The sequence below is a fragment of the Leuresthes tenuis genome, unplaced genomic scaffold (assembly GCF_036924035.1).
Source record: "Leuresthes tenuis unplaced genomic scaffold, fLeuTen1.0.hap1 SCAF_10, whole genome shotgun sequence".
In the NCBI taxonomy this organism is placed as follows: domain Eukaryota; kingdom Metazoa; phylum Chordata; class Actinopteri; order Atheriniformes; family Atherinopsidae; genus Leuresthes; species Leuresthes tenuis.
This window is the reverse complement of record NW_027325364.1, coordinates 28,920,325-28,943,452: the sequence shown is the minus strand read 5'-3', so window position 1 is coordinate 28,943,452 and position 23,128 is coordinate 28,920,325. Positions and strand designations below refer to the sequence as shown.

The 23,128-nt window shown below is 39.3% G+C and overlaps 1 protein-coding gene across 30 annotated transcripts in view; it reads right to left on the bottom strand.

The window, feature by feature from the left end:
* rims2a (regulating synaptic membrane exocytosis 2a) overlaps window positions 1-23,128 on the bottom strand; it is a 131,778-nt gene that overhangs the window by 62,212 nt on the left and 46,438 nt on the right. For all 30 annotated transcript variants that reach the window (XM_072394851.1, XM_072394852.1, XM_072394854.1 and 27 more), the window contains one exon: window positions 8,501-9,450. In XM_072394851.1, the coding sequence (XP_072250952.1) occupies window positions 8,501-9,450 (950 nt within the window). The remainder of the gene's footprint in view (window positions 1-8,500; window positions 9,451-23,128) is intronic.

Genomic DNA, 23,128 nt, shown 5'->3' with positions numbered 1-23,128 from the left:
AGTCTCACATACTGCCCAAACTCAAATGGTGATCATCATGTGCAACTCTAAAATCCCTGTGGAGAAAGAAGCTCAAGTAGCAATACATGAACGATCATTACTGCTCTCACAAACTCCACACTACAATTAGAGAGGGGGAAAAGTGCTTATTGAATAGGTCTAGTTATACCTACAGAGAATTCTGTGTTTTCTTGAAATTGAAGTTTGAAACTGAAGATAGAACAGAAGCAGAAATGATCATTTTCTTATCCCATATAGGAACACTGTTTCTTAAGCACTGCTTTTCAAATAAGTTTGAATAATAGTAGATTTAATTCATCATGAATTATCCTGGGTTGCTTTACAGTACCTGAAAATTCTGATCCAGCTCAGTAATTCTAATCCAATATTTCATATTCTAAAATATCTTGGTCCTAATTACACATGAAGTGTGACTATAGATGATGACTGGGCACCAGAATCAACATTTATTTTAAAGAAAAGGAAGTAGATAAATCATAATCTAAATTTGTTTAATTTATTTTGCTGTATCTGGATCTTTTTAAAGCAGACATTTGCTACTATATCTAATCCTTTAAGGGGGTAGGAGCAGAAGTGCTATTTCTCATGACAAACAGCTTATCTAATTAATGTAGCTATCATTTTGTCGGTTATCAAAAAAACTGACCACAAGATAGACAGTTAGCATCCAAATCTGATTAATTTAAGATTAAAAAGTCAACTGTTTTATGCATGTTAACTGCATTATGCAATATGGTGCTTCAAAACTGAAGGTTTCTATAAAAAAAAAATACAATCAGAGAGGTGTACCAATGTGAAAATATTTTGGGTAGACAACTTATTTCAAAAGAGTAGACAACAGCTTGGCTTTCGTTGAAACAAAGTCAGCATGCTGCTATCTTATTCTACAGTAGCTGCATCTGTAGGAGGGAGCAGGGCAGATCTCTAATGTGTTTAACTAGGGATTCAGATTGCAACACAGCCTTAACTAACCCTTATCTAAAGTGCACTAGGGAGTGCTTTTAAAGATGAGGCTCTGATTACAACTTCCGTAGTATTATAAGTAGACTGTACAGCCTGAGGTGTCAGAGAATGATATTACAGTCCTGACATTTCTGGGGCAATTTTTTAAAACCTGTTTAAGAAGAAGGGATGATTGGACCCATTAGAATGGAGTATTAAGCACTGGAACCCTTTCTCTCACTCAAGATGTTATAGTTCCATTAAAAGGAACAGTCAGAACAAGCAGATCATCTTATGAAACAAATATCAATTCAATGTGAGCTTTTCTTCTGGCAAGTGGAACCAACTTTGTTATTCAGTGGGACTTGCCCTGTTCTCGCTAGTATATGTACAGAGCAGCAAGATGATGAGTACATCCAATTTGATTAAGAAGCTTAAAATTCCAAGCTAATTAAACTTGGAGTGAAAAATATTGACGATATTGCTTAAATTCTCAATAGAGATGTAAAGAATTTAAGGGGGCAAAAAGTTGGGAAAAAAATGATATTCTTGAAGTCTTCAAAGAATCAGTGAAATACCACAGCTCAGAATCTTTGTGCTTTCCATTTACAACCCCATTAGAAGGAAGGAATTTGTATTTTTATGCTATTTGTTAGAATGTAATCATTTCAAGAATACAGAAATCCTAATTGATACTAGCATTTAGCCAAGAGCAATACATCAACTGTACATGTGCTGTTGTTGACAAGCTTGCATGAATGCACAGCTTCAGTGCATTCAGAAAATGAACGAGCACCCATTATGAACATGAATGCTGTGGCAGTACTGGGCTGTCAGAAATTTCTTGGGTCTGTTTTCATTATGAGGTCGAATGACTGGACAACTTGATGTGTATCTTTAATCATTGAGAAAACTACAATCTGTGTGACCTATTATGGGTTTTCTGAAATTAACAGAAGATCATAATCAAACATACCAGCTCAAGAAAACATGAAGACAAAGGCTGAAATCTTTGTCTGGCAGCTTCTAAGTCACTGGTGACCAATAACTTATTGACTGACACTGTGACAGTGATGCTGGTGTGTCTGCAGCTACCAGTTTATGGCAAACCTTTGTCATGTGGGTTCCTGGGTTGTTCCTGACTATGCAAACTAATTTAATCTAATATGCAAATAAAAGTTTTGGTCTTCTTAAATATCTTAGCAAAGTGGCAATATATCATGACCTTGGAATCTTCAGTTATTTAGAAATAGCTCCAAGGGGCATCACTGACCATCACTGTGATACTATTATCTTGATTCTCTCATTTCATCTGAGCTTCTTGGACTTTCCAATTGTTTCAATGCTGTTTAGTCTATTTCTATATTGGCAGAGAGAAACTACCAGCTGCACACAGCCATAATCACTAACAGAAAGTTATGAAGCCTTTGCTTTGACAAGTTCTTGATGAATAAGAAGTGGGTGCATTTACATTGTATGAGCTTGTTTCATTTAGAATCTGCACACCAAATTGTTTTTTATAAGACGTGTGATGTACAACAACTCTGCCATAGAAAAGAGAACAATTAGAAGAAACAAAGAGACTGCAAAGCCTAATCCAAGCCCAGTCATGCCACAACACTGTTATCCATGTACATTTGTAGGCACATTTCCAACCAGAACTGTATAAAGTGCATTGTGGACATAGGGCTTCAGGCATTGATAAAGTCATGTCAAAACACAGCACTTGTGTCTTATACTGTACATCACATTTCCCACACTTCACTTCCTCTGCAAAGAGCTACGGAACCTAATGGATCCACACAGGACAGTCTTCATTCAAGCATCGGCCAGCTAAATATTCACACAGAGAAATCAAGGAACTCTGATCTTAAGGTATGAAAATAGACTGGATATGGTTTTCAATGTAGAGGGGGAAGCAATAGGTGGCTGTGGTATACAAGCCTGAAGAAATATGAAGAAAAAAAAACACATCCACGGAGGAAGATTGCTGTGTAAAGACAGTATCGCTGTGGATAAATATAGTCAGATGGCCCAGGGTCTGAACCGTCAACAGTTAATGGAAGATCTGCTTTTACTCCAGTGCCATGGCCACCCATTTCTGGCTAAACTGGGGGTGCATTTAATAATTATCTGTTTGGCTGTCAGAACTTTTGAATCTTGTTCTGACTTATTTGTTCTTCACAATGCCGTGTTATAGGGACCAGATGTTCACTTGAAGAGCACATCATTTGCTGAGGCCCATGTCCTATTTCATAAAAGGACTTTTTTTTTTTTCTTTGCCATACTTTACCTTTTAATTAAGTTAAACAAAATTTGGCTTAATAAGTTTTTGTATTAGCTTACTGACAAATACAAGTGATAGACAAATAATCACATATCTCTGCCTTGGCTTCCACTTGGAGGAGGAATAAAATTGATAGCTATAAGTACAAAACAAAAGTTGAAATAAACTCTAATTATCCTTTAACAAAGACGTATTTAATGTCATTTGGAACATTTTAGTAGCATTGTTAAATAAAGTTGGGATCTAGCTTTCTGATTAACTTGAATTTGATTAGCCTTTGTTGTTTTATGTTTTGACATAATCCAACAACATTTTCCACTCTTGCTCAACATTTAGATCTGTTGATAAGATGAACATCCAAACTTTTCTCCTGTTCCCTCTCCCACTGCTATCACTGTCCATCCATCAGTCTGAGGCAGCACTAAAAATACTTACTGCATTTAGATATGTAATGTGATAAAACATTATGGATGTCTCCCAGATAGACTTTGGCCTCTGTGGCCCTCTGACAGTGGTGATTAACCCCTTTGCCCTCTGCTGGTAATCTGTCAGCAGTATAACGTCAGAGCCCAGTTTGATGTGTTACGCTGCTCACCCCCCCTCTGAGCAACTCCCTTGCCTAATTTGGTCATGATATCCCAGTGGGTAAAGACTTGTATTTAAGACCAGAAAGATGAAAGAAGAAGCATGTACTATAAATTACCTTGGATTGACACAGCGTTGTGCTTATATGTCTGTTTTGGAGATTTAGATACATTAAATTTAGATGCTTACTTCCACTTTCACATTTCACATTCCCTGTTTAATTCCTCTACCTTCACTAACTCCCTCCTCAGTCTACCTCAATGTTTTTTTTTAAAAAAGAACTGGGGGCAAAAAGGGTTTACAAATGTGTCAATGCTGGCATTGAAGTTTGTACAAACTCTCTCCTTCCCAGAAGCTTTATCAACAGTGACACACCACAACTGGGCACCCAGCCCCAGAAAGGCACTGTGTGGTTTTTCAGAAAGCAGGAAACTCATCACAGCCATAAATTATGAGCATCAGCACTCTACGCCCTGCCCTGCTGTTTCGCCCCGACTCCGAGGCCCCACAAAGTGCTGATTCAGGTCGAAGGCAGAGTGCAGGCAGTTGCGGAGTTCACTACCAGCAGGCTCTCCATCACTCTGACGGCTCAATAAAAACCAGTGTAAACTATTAATTGGATCATTAATTATTGATGCTGTTTTTACTACAATTCAAAGGGTGAGAGCAGAAAAGAGGCAGGGGTGAAACAGTGTGTATGTTTAAACATAGTCACCATGCTAGGAGGGTGATACAACATCACATTACAATTGTGATGAAGACAGATCTTAAAAGACTAACATATACATAAGAGCTAAAAGGCCAGAAAAAACCCTTCAATATACACAAAAAGCTGCAATATTAAAATAAGACAACAAACCCAAAAGAATTACTGAAGTGCAAAAACCAACCCCATAAGCTATTAATGAGGATGTAACTTTGGTTGTCAGTACACAATGTCCACCTGTCTGTTGTAGTTAGCCAGCCATCCTCTCCTTTTCTCTGTGTTCGGCACTATTATGAGACTGCATGTCAGAGGAATCGATACAGAGGAAAACTCTGGGAGAGGACCATCACATTAAATCAGTCTCCAGCGCTCACAGACACAGGTCATGCCCATTACAGCACGCACACCCTTTCTCTTCCCCTCTCCTCCCTCTCTTGACTTCCCCATTCTCATCCCATGAAGTCCTCCTTCTTCCTCAGAGGCTACCTCAAGGCATCTGAGATTTCAGAGCATGACATATATTATGCTTGGCCTGCTGTTCCACACCTATCTCATGGTCCAGACAAGCTGGATGCACAAACCCCAAGGCGCTGATGTTTGCATATTGGATGACCTGAAGGTGTTTATTTTTTACCGCTCTCCTGCTGCGGTCTCACGTGCAGTTACAACGGGTGTTCTTTGCTGCGATGGCTGTACCAGTCAAAAGTTTGAACAAACTTACTCATGCATAGGTTTTCCTTTCTTTCGAGTAACTTCTAAAGAGTAAAACATAGTCTAGACATCTAAACCACAGAACAAACTAAACAGCTCTCCTGTCTCTTGGCATTCTCTCAACCAGCTTCGAATATCCAGAATGCCTTTAAACTAACAACTGGAAAAAAAGTTAATTAATTCACATTATAGCCTTCTTAATGCATTTGAGAGCATCATTGGTACTATGTCATGGTAGTGGGATGTAGTATAAAGGCAATCCACCACTTTACCTGTACATGCAGGTTAGTTGTAGAACATGCTTTAAATCAGAACTTCCTCTAAGTGGAATGCAGCCTTCATTATTACACCTGTGCTTGTCCTACTATTTTAAGTAAAAAATGTCTATAGCCTACCACTTAATGCAGTTGAAGCAGTCTTTAGCTATATTGACATTGCACATGTTATGATAGTAAATTTTCAATAATATTGTGCACCACTTATTCCACAATCACTCAAACTGAAGCCCAGTAAATGGTTTGGAATGAAATGAAATACAGAGCATAAGAAAAGCTGCCACCAAGTGCTGAACAGATTTTTTAACTCCTCCAGCACTGTCAGAAAAGTATGCCCAGTTATTACCCCATGAAGCTGGTTAAGAGCAGGCAAAGATATGATCAAAGCAAATATCCTTTGTTGTTGTTGTTTAACCACATGATTGCATATGTGCTGGTATAGCTTAAATGTCTTAGGTTTCTTCTCACTGCAGAAAATAAAGGAAAACCCACAGCATAGGCTCCATACATTCAGAATCTGATGGGCTGTTTAACCTGAATCATGATCAGTGTGAGGATGTTTTTTCAGGAGAATTTTAAATGTTTGTTTCATTTGTAATTCTTATTGTTCTAACAGTGATGAGAGCATGCCTTGACCATGCTGTCCACTCGCTTATCAATACACCTCAGAACATCACAAGTCACAAATTTATATAATCAAGTGCACAGTTTTCACATAAATAGTAGAGTTGAACTTTGTTAACAATTTATCAGACTTTCTGCATCAAATCATCCCGGTCTTAATTGTGTTATTAGTTGCTGAAAACTAATTTAAAAAATGAATTAACTTTTGAAAAGTAATAACTGATAATGTTAAATATAGAGCACATACAGCAGCTCCACATAATAATCAGCTGCTGAGGATAATCAATACCTAATATGGAAAGCTATACTTATTCAGGTCAATGGCTGAACTCTTTCCTTTGTTTTTCTTCTCTCTCCAACATAAGCTGATCTGTGTGGGAGGCAGACAGACACAGATAGAAACAACAGAAACTATGACCCTCAAAATAGCCTATTTTCCTTTCATGGCTACCTGAAAATGTGGAAACTCCCACATCAATAATGTATTGCTGCTGCTGAGCTACTTCCTTGATTGTAGAGAACAGTTACATAACAAAGCTGGCCAAATTAATTCTTCTGCTTTCCTTTACAATAAACAATTCTGGCTTGCAGCACGCACTCTGTTCAAGTAATATACACAAAAGTAAAGTCTGGTACTGGACTTTCCTGCTTTCTTTATTTGAACCCTCTTTTTATCTGGAGGCAACTTCTCCTCCCACTTCTTTTATGTTTGCTGCTTTTAACATTTTTCAGGTAAAGGGTGCCTCAATTACAGGTTCAACAACAAAATCAATTTGCAATTACGACAACGTCAACCAAGTGGAGTAATCAAGAAGTTAATAGCCTATACATTTGATTTCTATGTTGATTCTATGCAAAATGGCATTTAGTTCAGTTATGCCTGTTGTTAAGTGAGTGCTGATAGTCACCATGAATCACAAGATATCCATTTTGTTTTTTTCCATTTTGTTGGTATTTTCAATGTGTTTTTTCATTGTAAACCAAGAAGAGCTGTAACCAAAGCTATCACTTCAGTCAGGTCACCAATAACAAACTATAACAAACTGGCCTCCAAAATGACAGGACAATTAGAGAAATCATTTAAATTTTGTTAACATTTGCTTACTGTTCTCACAAAAAAAAAATTTGAAAATAAATGTTCACATGCATTGAAAAATATGAGAACTACTTTGTCACTTTGTCAGGATTTACAGCATAGTAACACAGCACCATGTAAATAGTAATGTAAAAATAGTGATGTAAAGGCTAACAGACGAGGTCACGAGGCTACAGGAGCACATTTGATCAATCTCTGCTCATTTATTACCTTTGATTATTCAAATGTATCAGTCATATCATAACGCTATTCAGCAAATGCAACTGTTAGTAACTTTTTTTACTGCATACCGACACCCCAGAACTCTCCCTGTGTCTCTGTGTCTGTCAACTGTGCAACACTGTTCATTAGAACTGACCCATTGCGTAAAACAACTGTGAAAGGACTCTGCAAACATTGGCATTAGACAGCAGCAAAAATAGTAAAGCTTGAGAGCAGTGGAAAAGATTCACTGGAAGCCACAAACATAAACACCCATCCGCACAACATATCTAGCAGGCCTGAGAGTGTACAAGCCGCCTCCCCATCAAAGGCACAGGAGCTGTTGAGGTGGATTCATTAATACATGGAAAATCCAGCAGAACTTTGCAAAAACATAAGGCTCATCATCATCATTTTTTAAAGATGTGCTTTTCTCATATTAGGATTTTGAAGTCAGAGGCTTAATCAAAACAAGTGTTACAGTAAACATGCAAAGTCTGTTTTGTGCTGGGACAAAGAATTTAGTGTCCTTTGCTGTTTAAAGTTAAAAACAAAGTTTTTTAAAGACGCTTCATAAAAATTCTGCCAAAAATGAAGGGCAATGAAAATTAGTTGCTGATGATGTTAGCTTCAAGAAATACAAATCAATAAGCTTTTTAACATTTAAAGATTTTTTTAAAACTGAAAATAATGAGCCATACACATATAAATACTTACACACACGTGCGCACACACACACACACACACACACATACATATGTATAAATATATACATTTGCACATATATATATATATATATATATATATATTTATATATATATATATGCACATATATATACAGACTGGGGAATCTCAAAGTTATACAATATCATCCGAGCATCAAGAATCAATACTGAATAACGAAATTACACCAAAATTCAAACTTCCTGAAAAAAGTCAGTAATACTACCAAAGCATGCCTTCACAACTGTACAAAAAAGCATCTGAAAGGTTTGTATTTGTATAACATAGACAAATAAACTTATCTATAAGCAGTTAGAGTAGGCTCCTACCTTTTTCACTGACTGACTCACTCTCTATCTCCACATCCTCACAACTTGTGTACTCCGGCGTGGTGGCCAGCTCCTCCTCTGAGCTGCTCAGTGACACCTGCCTCATCTTCCCTCCCTTTTTGGTTTTGTGGGGTTTGGGGGGTGGGGGCCGCACTGACTCTGACTGGTCAGAGCTTAGAGAGTCATTTCTTAACATACTCTCCATTTTCTCCCTCTTGGTCTTGCGGACAGCTGAATTGGGGTCCAAATGGTGTTGTTGCCTCCTCATTGGATCACCACCTACCCCTAGGTCTCCTCTTCGCAGGTCCCCTGACCGGTCACCTAGCACAGGGCTACGGTGTGGCGTTGGGGGGCTGTGATTGGAGGTTCTGTGGCTTCCGAGACCAGGACCCATGGGCCCTGGGGAAGAACGATCAACAGAGTATGAGCGCTGTCCCGCCATAGGTGGATGGCGCTCAGTGAGGTGCTGACGGGAGAGCCGAATGGGGCCGGGGTCATCCTGCTCTGTGTAAGCCAGAGATACATCACTGTGGCGACGCTCATGCCTCAGCCGGCCAACTTCAGCGTGCATCCTCATTTGCTCCTCATAAGGCTGAGGCTTAACAGGATAGCGTGCCAGGTTGGGATCACTGCGGTATCGTGTCTGGAACTCCTCCTGGCGTTGCCGCTGAAGGTCATACTCACTGGGTGGTCCATCTAGCTCTTGGTCAAGTGGGTATTCCTGGGAGTGCCAGCGGCCAGGCCCCCGCCTGTCCCGGTAGCCCATCCGCACTGCATCCACATCTGGATACATGTGTGGGCCCCGTGGAGCTCGCCGAGGGTCCCTATCCCCATAGTCGGACGGTGATCTGGGCATGCTGCCGTCTGTCGGGGCATACTGTGGGTGGTCGCCCCCCTCCCTTTGGTTGTATGTTTGGTTTGGATCCCTGGATGCAGATGGGCTTCGTTTCCTAAAGGTAGAAGAAAGGAGAACAAAAGAATGGATTTCATTGGTTAGTCCAGTTTTAACCTGATGTTTTCTAATTCTATAACTGTAGTGTATACAGTCGAAAAAAATATTAGGTCTATGCCTGTGATTTTTAAAGAAATTTGATTTGTATGTGAATGTTGTTTACTGTATGTTCCATAATATTTCTAGTGAGCAAGCATAAACGCATTACAGCTTCACTTTAGTTTGCCGTCAAAACAGGATGAACAGTCGCACTCTGTCTCTGTTACACACATCCCACATGCAAACACACACACAACTGTCTAATTATGGCCAGAACTTAGAAGAGATAATACATGAACAATAATGATGTAAACCAAAATCCTTCTCATCCTTCACTCCATTGCGCAATATTGGAAAAGAAGAGAACTGCATATGTAGACCATTTTCAGGTATTGTTACAGTCATCAGCCTCATTTTGTTAAATTTAGCTGTCAATAATTTTTCATTGTCTGGTTGTCAGAAAGGAACACCGTAGATGAAAAACTTTGAGGAGGCTAACTGTGCATTAATGCATTTATTCCTTTGTTCAAAATTAATCATTCATATGCCACTTTTCTCCTACATTTCTCTCATTTTTCCTTCAAAGTAATAATGAGATTTTGGTGAGGAAAAAGCTCTGTGAAGCATCCCCTTAATTTTGTACATGACAACTTTCCATAAATTTCAAAGGGCTTCATAAATCACTGCTGCCAGCCCGGATCACTGACCAAGGTAAGGATTTCTTGCGTGCGATTGGCTGATTCACCGAGGAGAACAAAGGCAGTTTGGCCCTTGCCTCCTGCATCACAGACCATTTGGGTCTGAGCAGAATGGATGTGCAATACAATAGATAGAAGCACAAAAGAGAGGCACACATGGGCAAAGATGTTTTTTATGTTCTGTGTTGAACACAGCTCCGGGGGTCAGTGTGATGAACGATCCTTGTACACTAGTTCATGAACTGCTGTTCGTTTAAAATATACGCTGTTAGTTGGGGCAGAAGTTGTTGTTTTGTTTTGTTTTTTTTGTTTTTTTGTTGTTGTTTTTTTTTTTTGGGGGGGGGGGGGGGGGGGGGGTTCTAGTGGCTTTTTGGTTCTAGTGGCCTTTCTGATAAGTTACTTGACAGAAAATGGGGCAGAGAGCGAGAAAGAGGAAGGACATGCAGCAAAGGGCCCTGAGCCGGGACTCGAATCGGAGCTGCATCCCGTTGAGCTAACCGATGCCCAACACAGGGGCAAAGGTTGAACAACTGTGCAGGACAAAATGTGCTTTCCAAAACATCCGCACACAAAGCCGGCTTCCCTTAGGAGTAGGAAAACAGGACATTGTTATATAAAAAAGAAAATAAGAAAAAGCGCTTAACAGAGTATAAAATGATATATACTAATTGTTGTAATTATTACATCGAATATAAATGTTAGTGTTTGCCCATGAACACTACATAGCAATAGCAGGCAAAAAATGACAACTTGATGAGGAAAATGAGGAAATAAAGACAACGCTGTCTTTACAGTAGAGAAAGGCAAGTTTCATACACACATAAAGACAATTTCAAATGTAAAAACTACATCAAACATGAAAACAATAAATGAATACAAAATATCTCAAATAAATATATGAAACAAAATGTTTTACATAATAAATAAAACATTTTTCACGAAAGCCATATTCAAATGTACTGAAAGAATAGAAGAAAAATAGTAAACCAGTGTAAGGGTGGCCAATCTTGCTCAAAGATCGTGACAGTATTTGGGGTAGAATCCAGATACACACTCTGAACACAACTCTCTGAACCTGCTGACTGTATAAAAAGATGGATGTTGCCACAGTGGCATCACCAACTTATTCTGGATTCCTGTTCTGAAGCCTTGAGTTTGGAATATTGACCATCTTCATCTTGGTCTTATGATAATATGCCCATTTTTAAGACTGTCCTCAATATAGGATCATCAGATTTTCCAACTCTAGTTTACAGTTACCTTTTCTGGCTTCTTGACTGAGCTCCTGTAAAACAACCTCACACCATAATCCCTCCTCCGCCAAACTTTACACACACAATGCAGTCAGACAAGTACCGTTCTCCTGGCAATCGCCAAACCCAGACTCATCAGATTGCCGGATGGAGAAGTGTGATTCATCACACCAGAGAACGCGTCTCCACTGCTCTAGAGTCCAGTGGTGGCGTGCTTTACACCACAGCAACCAACGCTTTGCATTGCACATATTTAGGCAAAACTACTTGGTTAACTGCAGAAAAGCATACTCAGGTTTTAAATACACCCTTTGACAATGTAAACCAAATGTTAGGCCACACTCCCATAACAGTGACATCCTCAAAAGAAAATTTTGGGGATGACTTCATAGCATTTACTACTGTTGTAGCAGACTTGTAGGGAAGTCTATTGGACTATGATTTGTGTTCCAAAACTACTTAAGGCTGCCTACCCTGAACGAAATACGACACCAATGGGTGCTGACAAAGCATCTGTATGTGGTCAGGTTGGCTTGAGAATAATTTTATTTGTATTGTAACTATAAAAACTAACAGAATTTCAAAGAAAAGTCCAAATTGACTTTACATCTAAATAATTTAAATGTAGTAATGTGATGTTTGACAGAAGAAGAACAAGAAGAAGGTGGCACAGGAAGTGTTAACCTCTTCATGTGTGGGAGGATGGAACAAGTGAACAGTCAAAGAAAAGGCCTTCTTCTTATTTTGTATTAATCTCATCAACTGCAAGACAAAAGGGTGTAAGAATTTTGCAATAAACTATTCATAAGATGGTGGATTTTTTACAAAAACAGTAAAAAAAAAACAAAAAAACAATTTATATAGAAAAACACTGCTACAATCATGCACCAAATTTGATTAGCAAACACAAGTCAACAAGTCTCTAATGGATGAGCACTTAAATTAATAAAAAAATGTATAAGAGACATAAAATGAAGCCACTTTGAATCCCTGGAATGCAGCCAGCACACACACACACAAGTTACTTCTCCTTTCTGCTTCACATCAAAACTAATGCCTCCTGTCATCTTCACATCGGAACTCACTAGTGATTCTGACAAAGCTTGAGAAAACACTGAGGATTACTTCATTATATTCATGAGATGTTACTGATCACTAACTGTGTGGTGCTTCATTCAAAAGAGTCAAAGGGAAACTGTAGCAAAAATCACGTGCAGGGGGCAGGTGCTGTGACTTGGGGTGGGATAGTGAGGGAGAATGTGATGCGCATGAGAAAAAAACTCTTTATACTGTGATTTGCTGAATGTGGTAGTGTATGTGCTTGTCTTAAATTTACTTGTGCATGGCTGTGTTCGTGGCTCTGCATGTGTCTTATGTGTGCTGTGGTGGCGGCTTTAAAAAAAAAAGTGTCACTTTGGCACTGAAGATGTCCCTCGGGCTTCAGGCTCATGTCCTCTCTAAGATGTTGAAAGGCAACACCAAGAACACAAAATTGCACATATCAACTACAACAGACATTAACAAACTGCTATGTGACAAGCTCTAACTCATCTTGACAGAAGTATTACATTTCCCTGCTCCCGTTTAGCCTTGTATGTCCTCCCTGTCCAAACAAAGAAATGCCTATGGCAAATTGCAAGCAAGCTAACAACTCTGCTCCACTCCCCTCCATCAGCATCTGCATCATGATGCTAATGCTGTCTGTACTCAACCAGCCTTCTGTATATACAACAAAGCAGTGGCAAAGTACTAAATTTTGTGCTGTGCAATATTCCCCCATTGCTACGGCTGCATCTGCCACTGTTATAGCCTCTACAAACAATATAGCTCTGAGCTATTCACAGCTCTACCATGACACACTCTGTTGACTTTAGATCTGCATTCTATCCTCTGTGACAAATAGAGAAATATAACAAAAGGAAAAGGAGATATCATCCACAATGAATCTGAGTTAGAGGAAGCATGAAATAATATAGAACAGCAAATGCCAGTTAGCTGAGTCCTGTAGCTAAACATACAGCTGGTGCTCTATTTGCATTCAGCATCTTATTAGTCAGGCACAGACATGAGGAGGGAGGACGGGACTGCACAGTATTATGATGCCGCCCATGATGCTGTAGAGAAGCCTGGCTGCTGGCATGACTGGGTCACAAACCACACTGCAACATACTCCCTCCATCACATCCTCTTACAGTATATTGCAAGATTTGTGTGTGACGTCCCCACAGACATGGCACAGAGCCATAGCACAGGCTACGTAGTCTGTAGCAGATCCACAAGCAGTGAATCGACCAGAAAGACCTACAATAGTGAGGCATCTTCACTGTCTTCATGGTAGATAATAAAGATCAGGGCTTGTATGCATTCCTGCTGTGGGAGTAAAAGCGGTCCTTGGTACCACTGTTGTTCTACTCTGAGCTAACTATAGAAATCCTCTGCTGTAGTAGTGCATCATTCATTTCCACACAAGGACAGAGATGACAATAAGATTCAACTATAGGACGGTGACTGCGACTTTTCACTACTGTTTTACCTAACATGGCAAAATATATTGACAAAGGATGGGTATTGGGGATGGGTAGGTCTAATTATTATCTAATGTCTGATTTTCAACATATGCGTTAACATGGCTTCAGAATTTGCTGCCAATGTAGCCTTAAACACCTGCAGGATTCTAAAGGTAATTCCAGTTACACAAAAAAATTTTCAAGTCCACAGTCCTTATCAAAAGCAGCATAATGTATCCAATCCATGGCTAACAAAAATCATGGGATTATGTGGGCTTGGAAGATTAAAAAGTGCGACCCAAAAAGATTAGATGTGACCTGACATGCTCGCCATGGTAAAACCTTTACATGGTGTTTTTTCTTTTTCTTTTTTTTTTTTTTAAAACACATATAACAGTGGGTAAATATCTATAATATATATATAGATTGTGCTCTCTCGCTCTCAGTCTGTGTATACACATTTGTGTATCCCTGGTCTGTGTATGATGAATGGACTGAGACCAAGCAGGAAGCCCCGGTCATAAATCATAAACATCTGATGTAGTTTTATGATCAAATCTGCAACACACAGGCTAGTGATCAAATTACTGTACAGTGGAAACATTTCAGCCTTTTAGACTACAAAGCTACGAGACACTGCCAGCGATCTGCGATCTGCAATACGCTGTCCTTGTCATGCATAATCTCGGGACGAAGGAAGATCAGTCGTTTACTTAATACAGGGATCATGGTTATTTTTCACATGAACACATCTGCGGTTCAGAAATTGATATATTGTAATCAATCAAAATATAAAACTGCCATGATTTTTATACTGCACTGAATCATATTAGAAATAGCTAGATAAAAAAAACATAAAGGGGGCAAAATGTAATTATATTACAGTTAGAGTTTGCTTTTGTTAATTTGTCAACTGTAGGGAGTTTACAGCTTATATTTACTGTTCGATCAAAACAATCACCTCACCTTTTCTATACTGCATATTAACTATGCAGTGTAGTAAATGTGAGGTGGTATAATATCTAATAATATCTCATTTTATCTGTTATCTCTTAATATCTTTCAATGTAATTCTGTCTCCTTACCCTTCCCATTCATGTCTTCTCAAAGTTATTGTCATACCAAAAATACAAGATAGAATGGCTTTATAATCAAAGCAAAAAAAATAGTAAGAATAAGATAATCTTTCCATAATTATTTATGTGGTGAATTAAGACAATGTGGACCTTCATCTCTATGCCTGTAGGTTATGTTCATAGTTTAAACTAAAGAAATGCCACATGCACAAAGATCAATAATTTAGAGTCCTGAATCCTTCAGGCATACTGTTAGTTTCGTGCTCTCAGCGGCAAATGTAGGTTCCAAGCTGATGTACAAACTGCCAGACAGTCTCTGTCACTACAGCTTTCTCATTCAACATATTATCTGAGCTTTATATTAGCTGAAATTTGCCCTAAGGACCAGAATGGTATGATGAAGTTGCTACTTTGTCACAGAAGCTTTCAAACGCTGGTGTCATAATTATGCTTCAGGCAAAGACAGCAACTACTCCCTCCTCTGCAAAATAATGGACCATATTTCACAACTGCACAACGTTAAATATATAAACTATGAATACTATAATAAAAAGAAAGTACAGCACACCTCGTTTGACAGATCAGATTTATAATGTATATGCTAAACTTAAAAACTGCTTCTAACAACCTAAATCGAGCGTAATAACCCACCTTAATGAAAGCAACTGGCAATTTTTGGGAAGTAGCTCAGTTCAAATCTCTGACGCTGCTCCACATATTCTATGCACAATCCATTTGCAAAAGATATCCAGTTCGTTCCAAAGTACCGGGTGGCAGTGCAGTCTTGCAGTCTACAGCACGATGTTAATGTTGTCTTTTCAATCCACTCTCCCACAACACTAAAAAATATCCTGGTCTTATTTCTAGGGAGTTATGGATGATGTGCTCACAGGTTAAGTCTTGCAGCAGCTCTCATCGCACAGAGAGTGTGACACCAGCTCTGTCTCCTGTGCTTCTGCTGCTGTTGAAGAAACACGTTAAATAAGAAAGTCAAAAGCAATCAAGGTGAAAATGCAACGCTGCCCCCGTGGGGATGGTGCCACCTCTACTTCGCCTTTAATGGAGAGAAGTCAAATGAGAACAAATGAGTGGTGCTGTGTTGCAGAGCTCTCCTCTTGGAAGGAATCTGTCCCACTAATGACAGCAATACAACCTGAAACAGTTTCAGTGGAAGGCAAAAACTACAAAAAACAGAGAAGAACAAAGCCAAAAAGTATGAGAATGTGTATGAGAAATGAGAGCAATTACAGAAAAAAAGAAGAGCAAAAATATTTCTAATAGTCCATTTAAAGATGTAGCATCACTCTCCCTTGCAAGACAGAAACTAGAATCTGGGACGACCCTCATGGTAAAACAAGTACATCCTTGTTGGGTGGTAAAATCCAAACCAGTTTAAATACAGTAAGTGGCAACAAGATTGCTAAAATCCTAATATCCAAATGACAGTGTAGCAGCAATATGACCTGTTTTTTTCTGACAGTCTGCTCCATCTAAAGCAACCTGACACTGCTGGATTTGGATAAATGGCACGGTTTATGACAGTGCTGCAAAGGCTTCTGGGGGCTTGAGAGAGAGCCGATTTTCCGATTTAACACCATCATCATGTGATCTCTACAACTGGCTGGAGATCGAGCAGCGACCCTGTTCTGCCACTGGCCGCTCAGTCTTCCGCCGAGGGAAGGATTACATTCCTTGGCTGATTACTATCTATCACAAATCATAAGCAGATTAAGAGTTCTCACCTAAGCTCAGTCTGAGATCCTATGATCCTTAAACTGAAAAAAATGACATGGTTTATACACTTTTTTATCCATGAGGGGGATTTTCAGGTATCAAATCAAACATAGAGGGAAAAAGAGAAAAATACAGACAGAGACATAGAAAGGGAGACTTCTATGAACTGCTACTACTCAGTGTGTGGATGGATGTAGTATTATGGGTGGCATCTGTGTGTCATTGAATGCACTCTTCCTCACTTGTCCTCTTCCCTTTTCTGCCACACTTTTCACATTTGTTTCCCTGTTTCTCCTTTCACTTTGTTTAGCCGCTCCTCACATCTGCCCTCCTTAGACTGAAGATCTGCTGCTATGTACTGCTTGTGATGGTGGTTGTGACAGTTGACTGATAGAACTGCTACAGAAAATGGATCGTTGACCCAGTGTTTCAGTGTTTCAAAGGAGAGAGGAATGTTAAAGTTTGTGACTGTGTGCGCCTTAATTACCGCACCAGTTTCCATACAGTAAATGCTACAGTCTATTTTACTGACTTCATTTTTCCTTCATACTCCCTGGTATAGTATGCACTTCACCAGCCATGAAAAAAGCAGAAAAAGTCAAGAAGTTCTTGTTCAGTGTTTAAATAAAACCGAAAACCTATTCTAGACGAACTGTGAAAATTAATAAATGCGTCTGTCCCTCCAAGGTAACATTACTCATCCAAACTTCTCAACCATGTACCGAGCTGTATACATCAGAGCCCACTTCTGTGAAGAGGTTGAGCAGCCCCGCATCTATCAGATCAGATCAAAGTGACTGCAGATCGGTGAGTAGATTCACTCATTCAAACACTGTGTCCCTATGTCTGTGCGTGCACCAAGCTCTGCTTCGTGCGTTCACGCTGTATGTTTAAAGGCTGTATGGTTAATATGTTATATCTTCTGCACTGCATAGCCTGGTAGGTTTCCTTTTTAAGAAGAAGCACTGCTAGTACTCTATGTAGGCCAAGCCCCAGCTGAATATGCCATTAAGATTAGCTACAAGTCAGGCCTGTTACACTGCTGCTTGCTCCTCCCTACTCTACAGAGTGAGGTTAGGGAAGCAGAGTATGTGCACTTTTTTTTATCATACTGCCAGGACCAGCCAGCATTAAAAAATGCACATCACAGCTGGAATTTAATAAAGTGATCACCTACGTGGAGCAGAACAACAGCCTGACAGTTAGACATCAAAGATGTCAAAGTGAGGAAAGAAGGTTTCTTCATTCAATTAATCATTTCATTGTCCTTAAGACCTGAATGAAAGGCAACAAACTACTGCTTTGTCTGATTAAATCTTTTAAGTCTGTTGCACTTCTGACTGTGTCCAGCATCAGTGATAGATGTGTGCAAATGATTGCTTTGCTGCACCTGTAAATAGAAAAATACTGATGACATGGTATATTCACACATCCTGGAGCACACTGCTACATCAGCAAGGTGAAAAGCTAAAGCACAGGAGGTCTAAAACAACCAGACGTTTTCACAGCTTGTTGGGTAAACTTTTGAAATGTTATTTAAGGATAGATTTGAAAATAGCACTAGTTCATCATCGTGGTACACACACACTGGTATAACTGACCAAGTTAATCCAAGTATACACACATCACACTAAAATCGCACATGCCCAAACATTTTAAAATACTTTCCAACTTAACATGGAAGCATGGAAGGGCTCCCTTTTCTGCCTCCTGCTATGCTGTTGCATAGAAACTGCTCAGTACTTGTCAGTCATTGTTCATTATATAAAGTGCTCTGTGTAGGGAAGATATTATGATTTATTATGGTATTTCACACCTCACATATTCTATTGCAACCAAATTTTTGGTTTTAGTTCTGCCCATCTTGTTCTCTCTCTGGTCTCTCTGGAAGTCATTTCACATACACACGGACTCCACACATGCATTTCTTCGTGGTTCTGCTAAGTATGCATTTTTCATTCCAGTGAGCAAGCTCCATTTGAAATCAAAGGCAGTGACGCTGCTCGACTGTCTGGCAACAGAAAGTGAGGAGGTAATGAAAAAAGCTGAGGGGTGAGTCAGACGATGCTTCAATAATCTTTCTTGCCCAAAATAACATCTGTGCATAGACCAATGATTCTCTCTGGAAACTGACAGCAGTCCAAGTTGATCTGGACTCCTCACATCTTTTCCCTACATTACTCTCCATCTCCACCCCATTCCACCCACACACATATATGACCCCACCTCTCCTGTTACCTCTACTACCTCTATGTTACTTATGTCCATTAAGTCTGTTATAATCAGTGCATAAGACTGCAGCAGCACAGTCCAAGGTGGAAAAATGTCAAGCTGTCCCCACACCAAAGGTCAACAACCTTGTGTATATTTTCAAATTGCAATAGCTTCTTAGTGAGAAGAAGGTGTATGAGGTGTGTTTACAAGCGAGTGATGGTTCTTTGATTACTGTCCAACCACTGATGACAAAAGATTATGGGGCACAAACACATTAACCCCACCAGTCACACAATCTGCTTATCTTTGTAATGGTAGTACATTACAAACATTTTGACAGATTTTTGAGCGCCGTGTACCACATAAAATCGGTTCTAGGTCAGAAAGCACAACCAGAATTAATTCATACATTAGGTGCACCTCATTTTAAGGCGCACTGTCGATTTTTGAGAAAATTAGGATTTTAAGTGCGCCTTATGGTCCGAAAAATGCGGTAATTGTTTTGCAAAGTATAATCCATTTAAGACCATTTATGAAAGAAGACGGGGTCTCTGAATGACACCAAGATGTTCTTGTTTCTGAATGTGTAAAGAAGCAAATATGAGGGGCAGGTGGATCTGGAACCCACCTTACTGGAAAAAGCAGACAGATATCTCCCTTAACATTTCAGTGTCACCATAACTATATAAGTTGAAGTTATGTGCCCTGAAAACACTTGTGCTAATTACAAAAGCAAGATAAAGTCTGTAGAAGTTATTAGGATGCTTCCCTTCTATGCCACAAAGTACTTGGTCCTCCCAAAAGTCCACACAAAAGTCAAAGTGGGGGTGTCTATTCAATAAGTTTACCAGGGTCACCTCAATAGCAGTAAGTAGCTTTATTTGTTGCTGAGATTAACATAACATAACACCATGCAAATTATGTATCAGACGCATTTCTTTACAGATACTGTCAGAGACAAAGCACAAAAATTATTGGGCAGAGGAGGATTAATCATTGTCCAAATACATCCATCTGAGAGATGACTCCATTTAAAGAAGCCACTGAAGCCAAATCACCCTAGTGTACCCCAATATGTATCTCTATGGTTTGATACTGGGTACCCCCTTCCCGAAGGGTTTTTAAATTTAATTCCTACTTATCTTTATCTCTTCTATTTCTACCCCCTACCCGAACTAGGGATTGTATCCCCAGCCTGCTATGACTGGTGTGCAGTTGGTGAGAGGCTGGGGTAGCTCATAATAATGCTGCTTGTGGAAGAAAATATGGTTGTTGTGGTGCGAGGAGCAGTGATGGCTGGCATTAAGGGAGTGAGTCTGGGACGCAGTGATCACTGTCTCGCCTCCTGGAGGTGTCGTGGGCCCAACTAGACGAAACACTGATCAAAGGAAGTTCCCACCTGATGACCCCAATAACATGTTGGTCAGCACTGCTCACTGGTCTATATAGGGATTATAGACATCAGGAGGTTCTTCATTAGGTAGTGAGCCTTAGAAGGTTAATTGTTGAATTTAGGGAATTATTCACTGAGTCTGATCCTTTTTTTTTGTAGCACAAGTTGCTTGTGTTTACTTTGAATATGGTTCTGCAACGTTAAAAGATTTTTTCATCACTTATTGAAAAGCTGTTTCCAGCGCATTTTTAATATCAATAAAATTGCTGTTTCTCCATTCAAGTTTTGCTCCCTTTATCCTCGAAGTCTATCTTAACGTAAGATGCTGAGCAGACAGGAAGCTGTGCAGAACGGAAACGGGGTACCTTCAAACCCCCCTTCTGAAACCCCTTTTTTTTGTCTGAGCGAAGTCACAAACACACATATATACTTGTAAATGCCTTTTTCATTATGATCAAGGAAAAATCATGGAGTTGTAGGGTTTGCAGGAGTCAATTTGATTAGAAATCAGATTGCGCATATAAAAAAATTAAAGAACATTCAGTTACTCAACTTTACATTGAGAAATATCAGATATTACCCTATTGCTAAATAACTCAATTCAAGACTTACTTCATTAGTGCTACACTGCTGCATCAATATTTATCCATTTTTATAATAGTCAATTGATAACTAAGTACGGTCAAATAAGCCTGAATTAAAAACAAATGAAATCATCTCCACTTTAATACAAAAATATATCTTATTGTTTTCAAACACAAAAGCAGTACTATAAATCATCAGAGGTTCCTCTACAAAAAATAAACGCTTTGTGAAGAAATTTCTAACTTTCTCTTCATCTGACTTTGAAAAAAGGCACTCACTACTCGCTGTGTGCTCAGCACAAAAACCTTTTCCCCAACACTCAATGGCATTGTCAAGCCAGTCTCTAAATCGATGAACTATGGGGTCAGACTTTTGTACTTTTATACAGGCTCCTGTGGCTCCATCTTACGCTTCAATTGCAGTTTGCAATTTACAAGAATCTGTCGTCCCTATTGTAGACAAGCAGTCAGAGCCAGGAAGCGCCTCTAACTGTCACTGCCGCTTCTAGGTAGTCACGGTTACTAGTGTGTCCATGACAGCTCGCAAGGGGTGGCTCTGGAAGCAGAGCCACAGCAGAGAAGGAGTTGGCGGGACCCGAAAGTATTCATTCAACTTTTCAAGTCAAGTCCACCTTCTTCTCAAGATTCTGCTTTAACAGAGTCTTTTGTTTACATTTTTACTTATTTCTAAAAAATAAATAAAACGTACGAAAAACCGCCTTTTAAGGTTTAGTTTTAGTTGTGCAAATGAGAGAAATATGGTGAAGACGGCGATGGGCGAGAAATGCTACATGAATGAGCAAGGAGAAAACTGTGAAAGACACAGGATCTAGACTTTCTCTTTTTTTCTCTTTATCTCTTCAGACATATATTTAAATAAATAGAAGAAAGCCTAGCTGGTGAAAAAAAGAGAAATCTTCAAAGTCAACTTTTTTTTCCCTGGCCCAATCCACCCCTGGAGATCAGATCAACTACCATCCCAAAACCTAATGAACTAGTAAACACTGGGAATTTAATGAATATTACATAGGGTTTCATTAACCAGCCAGCAGACACCAAAAACAACGAAGGGGAGAAATGGAAGCAGGAGACAGTTACTTTAGTTTTATTTGCGGGTTTTCTCATTATCTGCCCACCAGAGAAGGAGACTTTGGATCACCCCTTGGTTGGGTTCACCCTTCTGCTGTGTGGCAAGAGAAGTCCAAGGATACTGTATAGCATTTGCAACACAAATAAACTAAGCTAATTGTAAATAGGCAACAAGATGTGGAAGAAACACACACGATGCAATCTTCACAAAATATGGAAATAATCTTACTGAGCTTGTGAAATACTGTCAGTGTGTTGCAAAAAAAGATCCAAGCATGAACTTGGCGATGTGACAGATGAGGATAGCAATGGACATGATAGACGAAGATTTTTGTATTAAACTTTTCCACTACTGCTTTATCACATGGTTTCTTTAGGTGTTTTGGCAATTAGATAAATTGGAGTATAAAAAGACAGATTAAGAGCACAGGAACTTTATTATGAGTTAAGCAGCCCATTTCCCATTCATAAAACAATTCGTGTGGGTACAGCAAATGGTCTATTGGGTGCTGGGTATGTGAAATGAAACTAGGAACAGGAGACTCACTAAATACTGAAAGAAATTCCTAGAACGTAACTCCAAAACCTATAAGCATTAAGTTAAAATTGGATTTATATTGTATTTCATTGAAACACTTATTACTTAAAGACCACTTCTGGTGAAAATGATGAGTTAACCATGTCAACAAAACATTCATAGTGTATTTTTTTCTCCCTGTAGGCTAAAGGACATATGAATGAAACAGGCAGTAAATACAATAGCTTTGCATTTCCAGCTTTGAACAAGAATGTAAGATGGTCTCAAAATTAAGAAAACTTCCAAGGTTTCAAAATTAACTCAGCCTATAATGTTGCAATGTTGCAAGCAATAAATGATCAGCTGTATGCCTATGTATTTCTTTTCAGCTCAGTGTCAGAGTCTCTCTTCCTCCTCTTATTTCACTTGTGTGTGTGAGTCTCTGCTGTGAGAGTCTGCAATTCTCAACTACACTCTTGTTGTGTCTTTCTACCCCACTACACAAGCAGAATCACGACTCCAGTGTTGCGCAGAGTGTCGTCACAATGCTTAATGTGTGAGCACACCAAGGG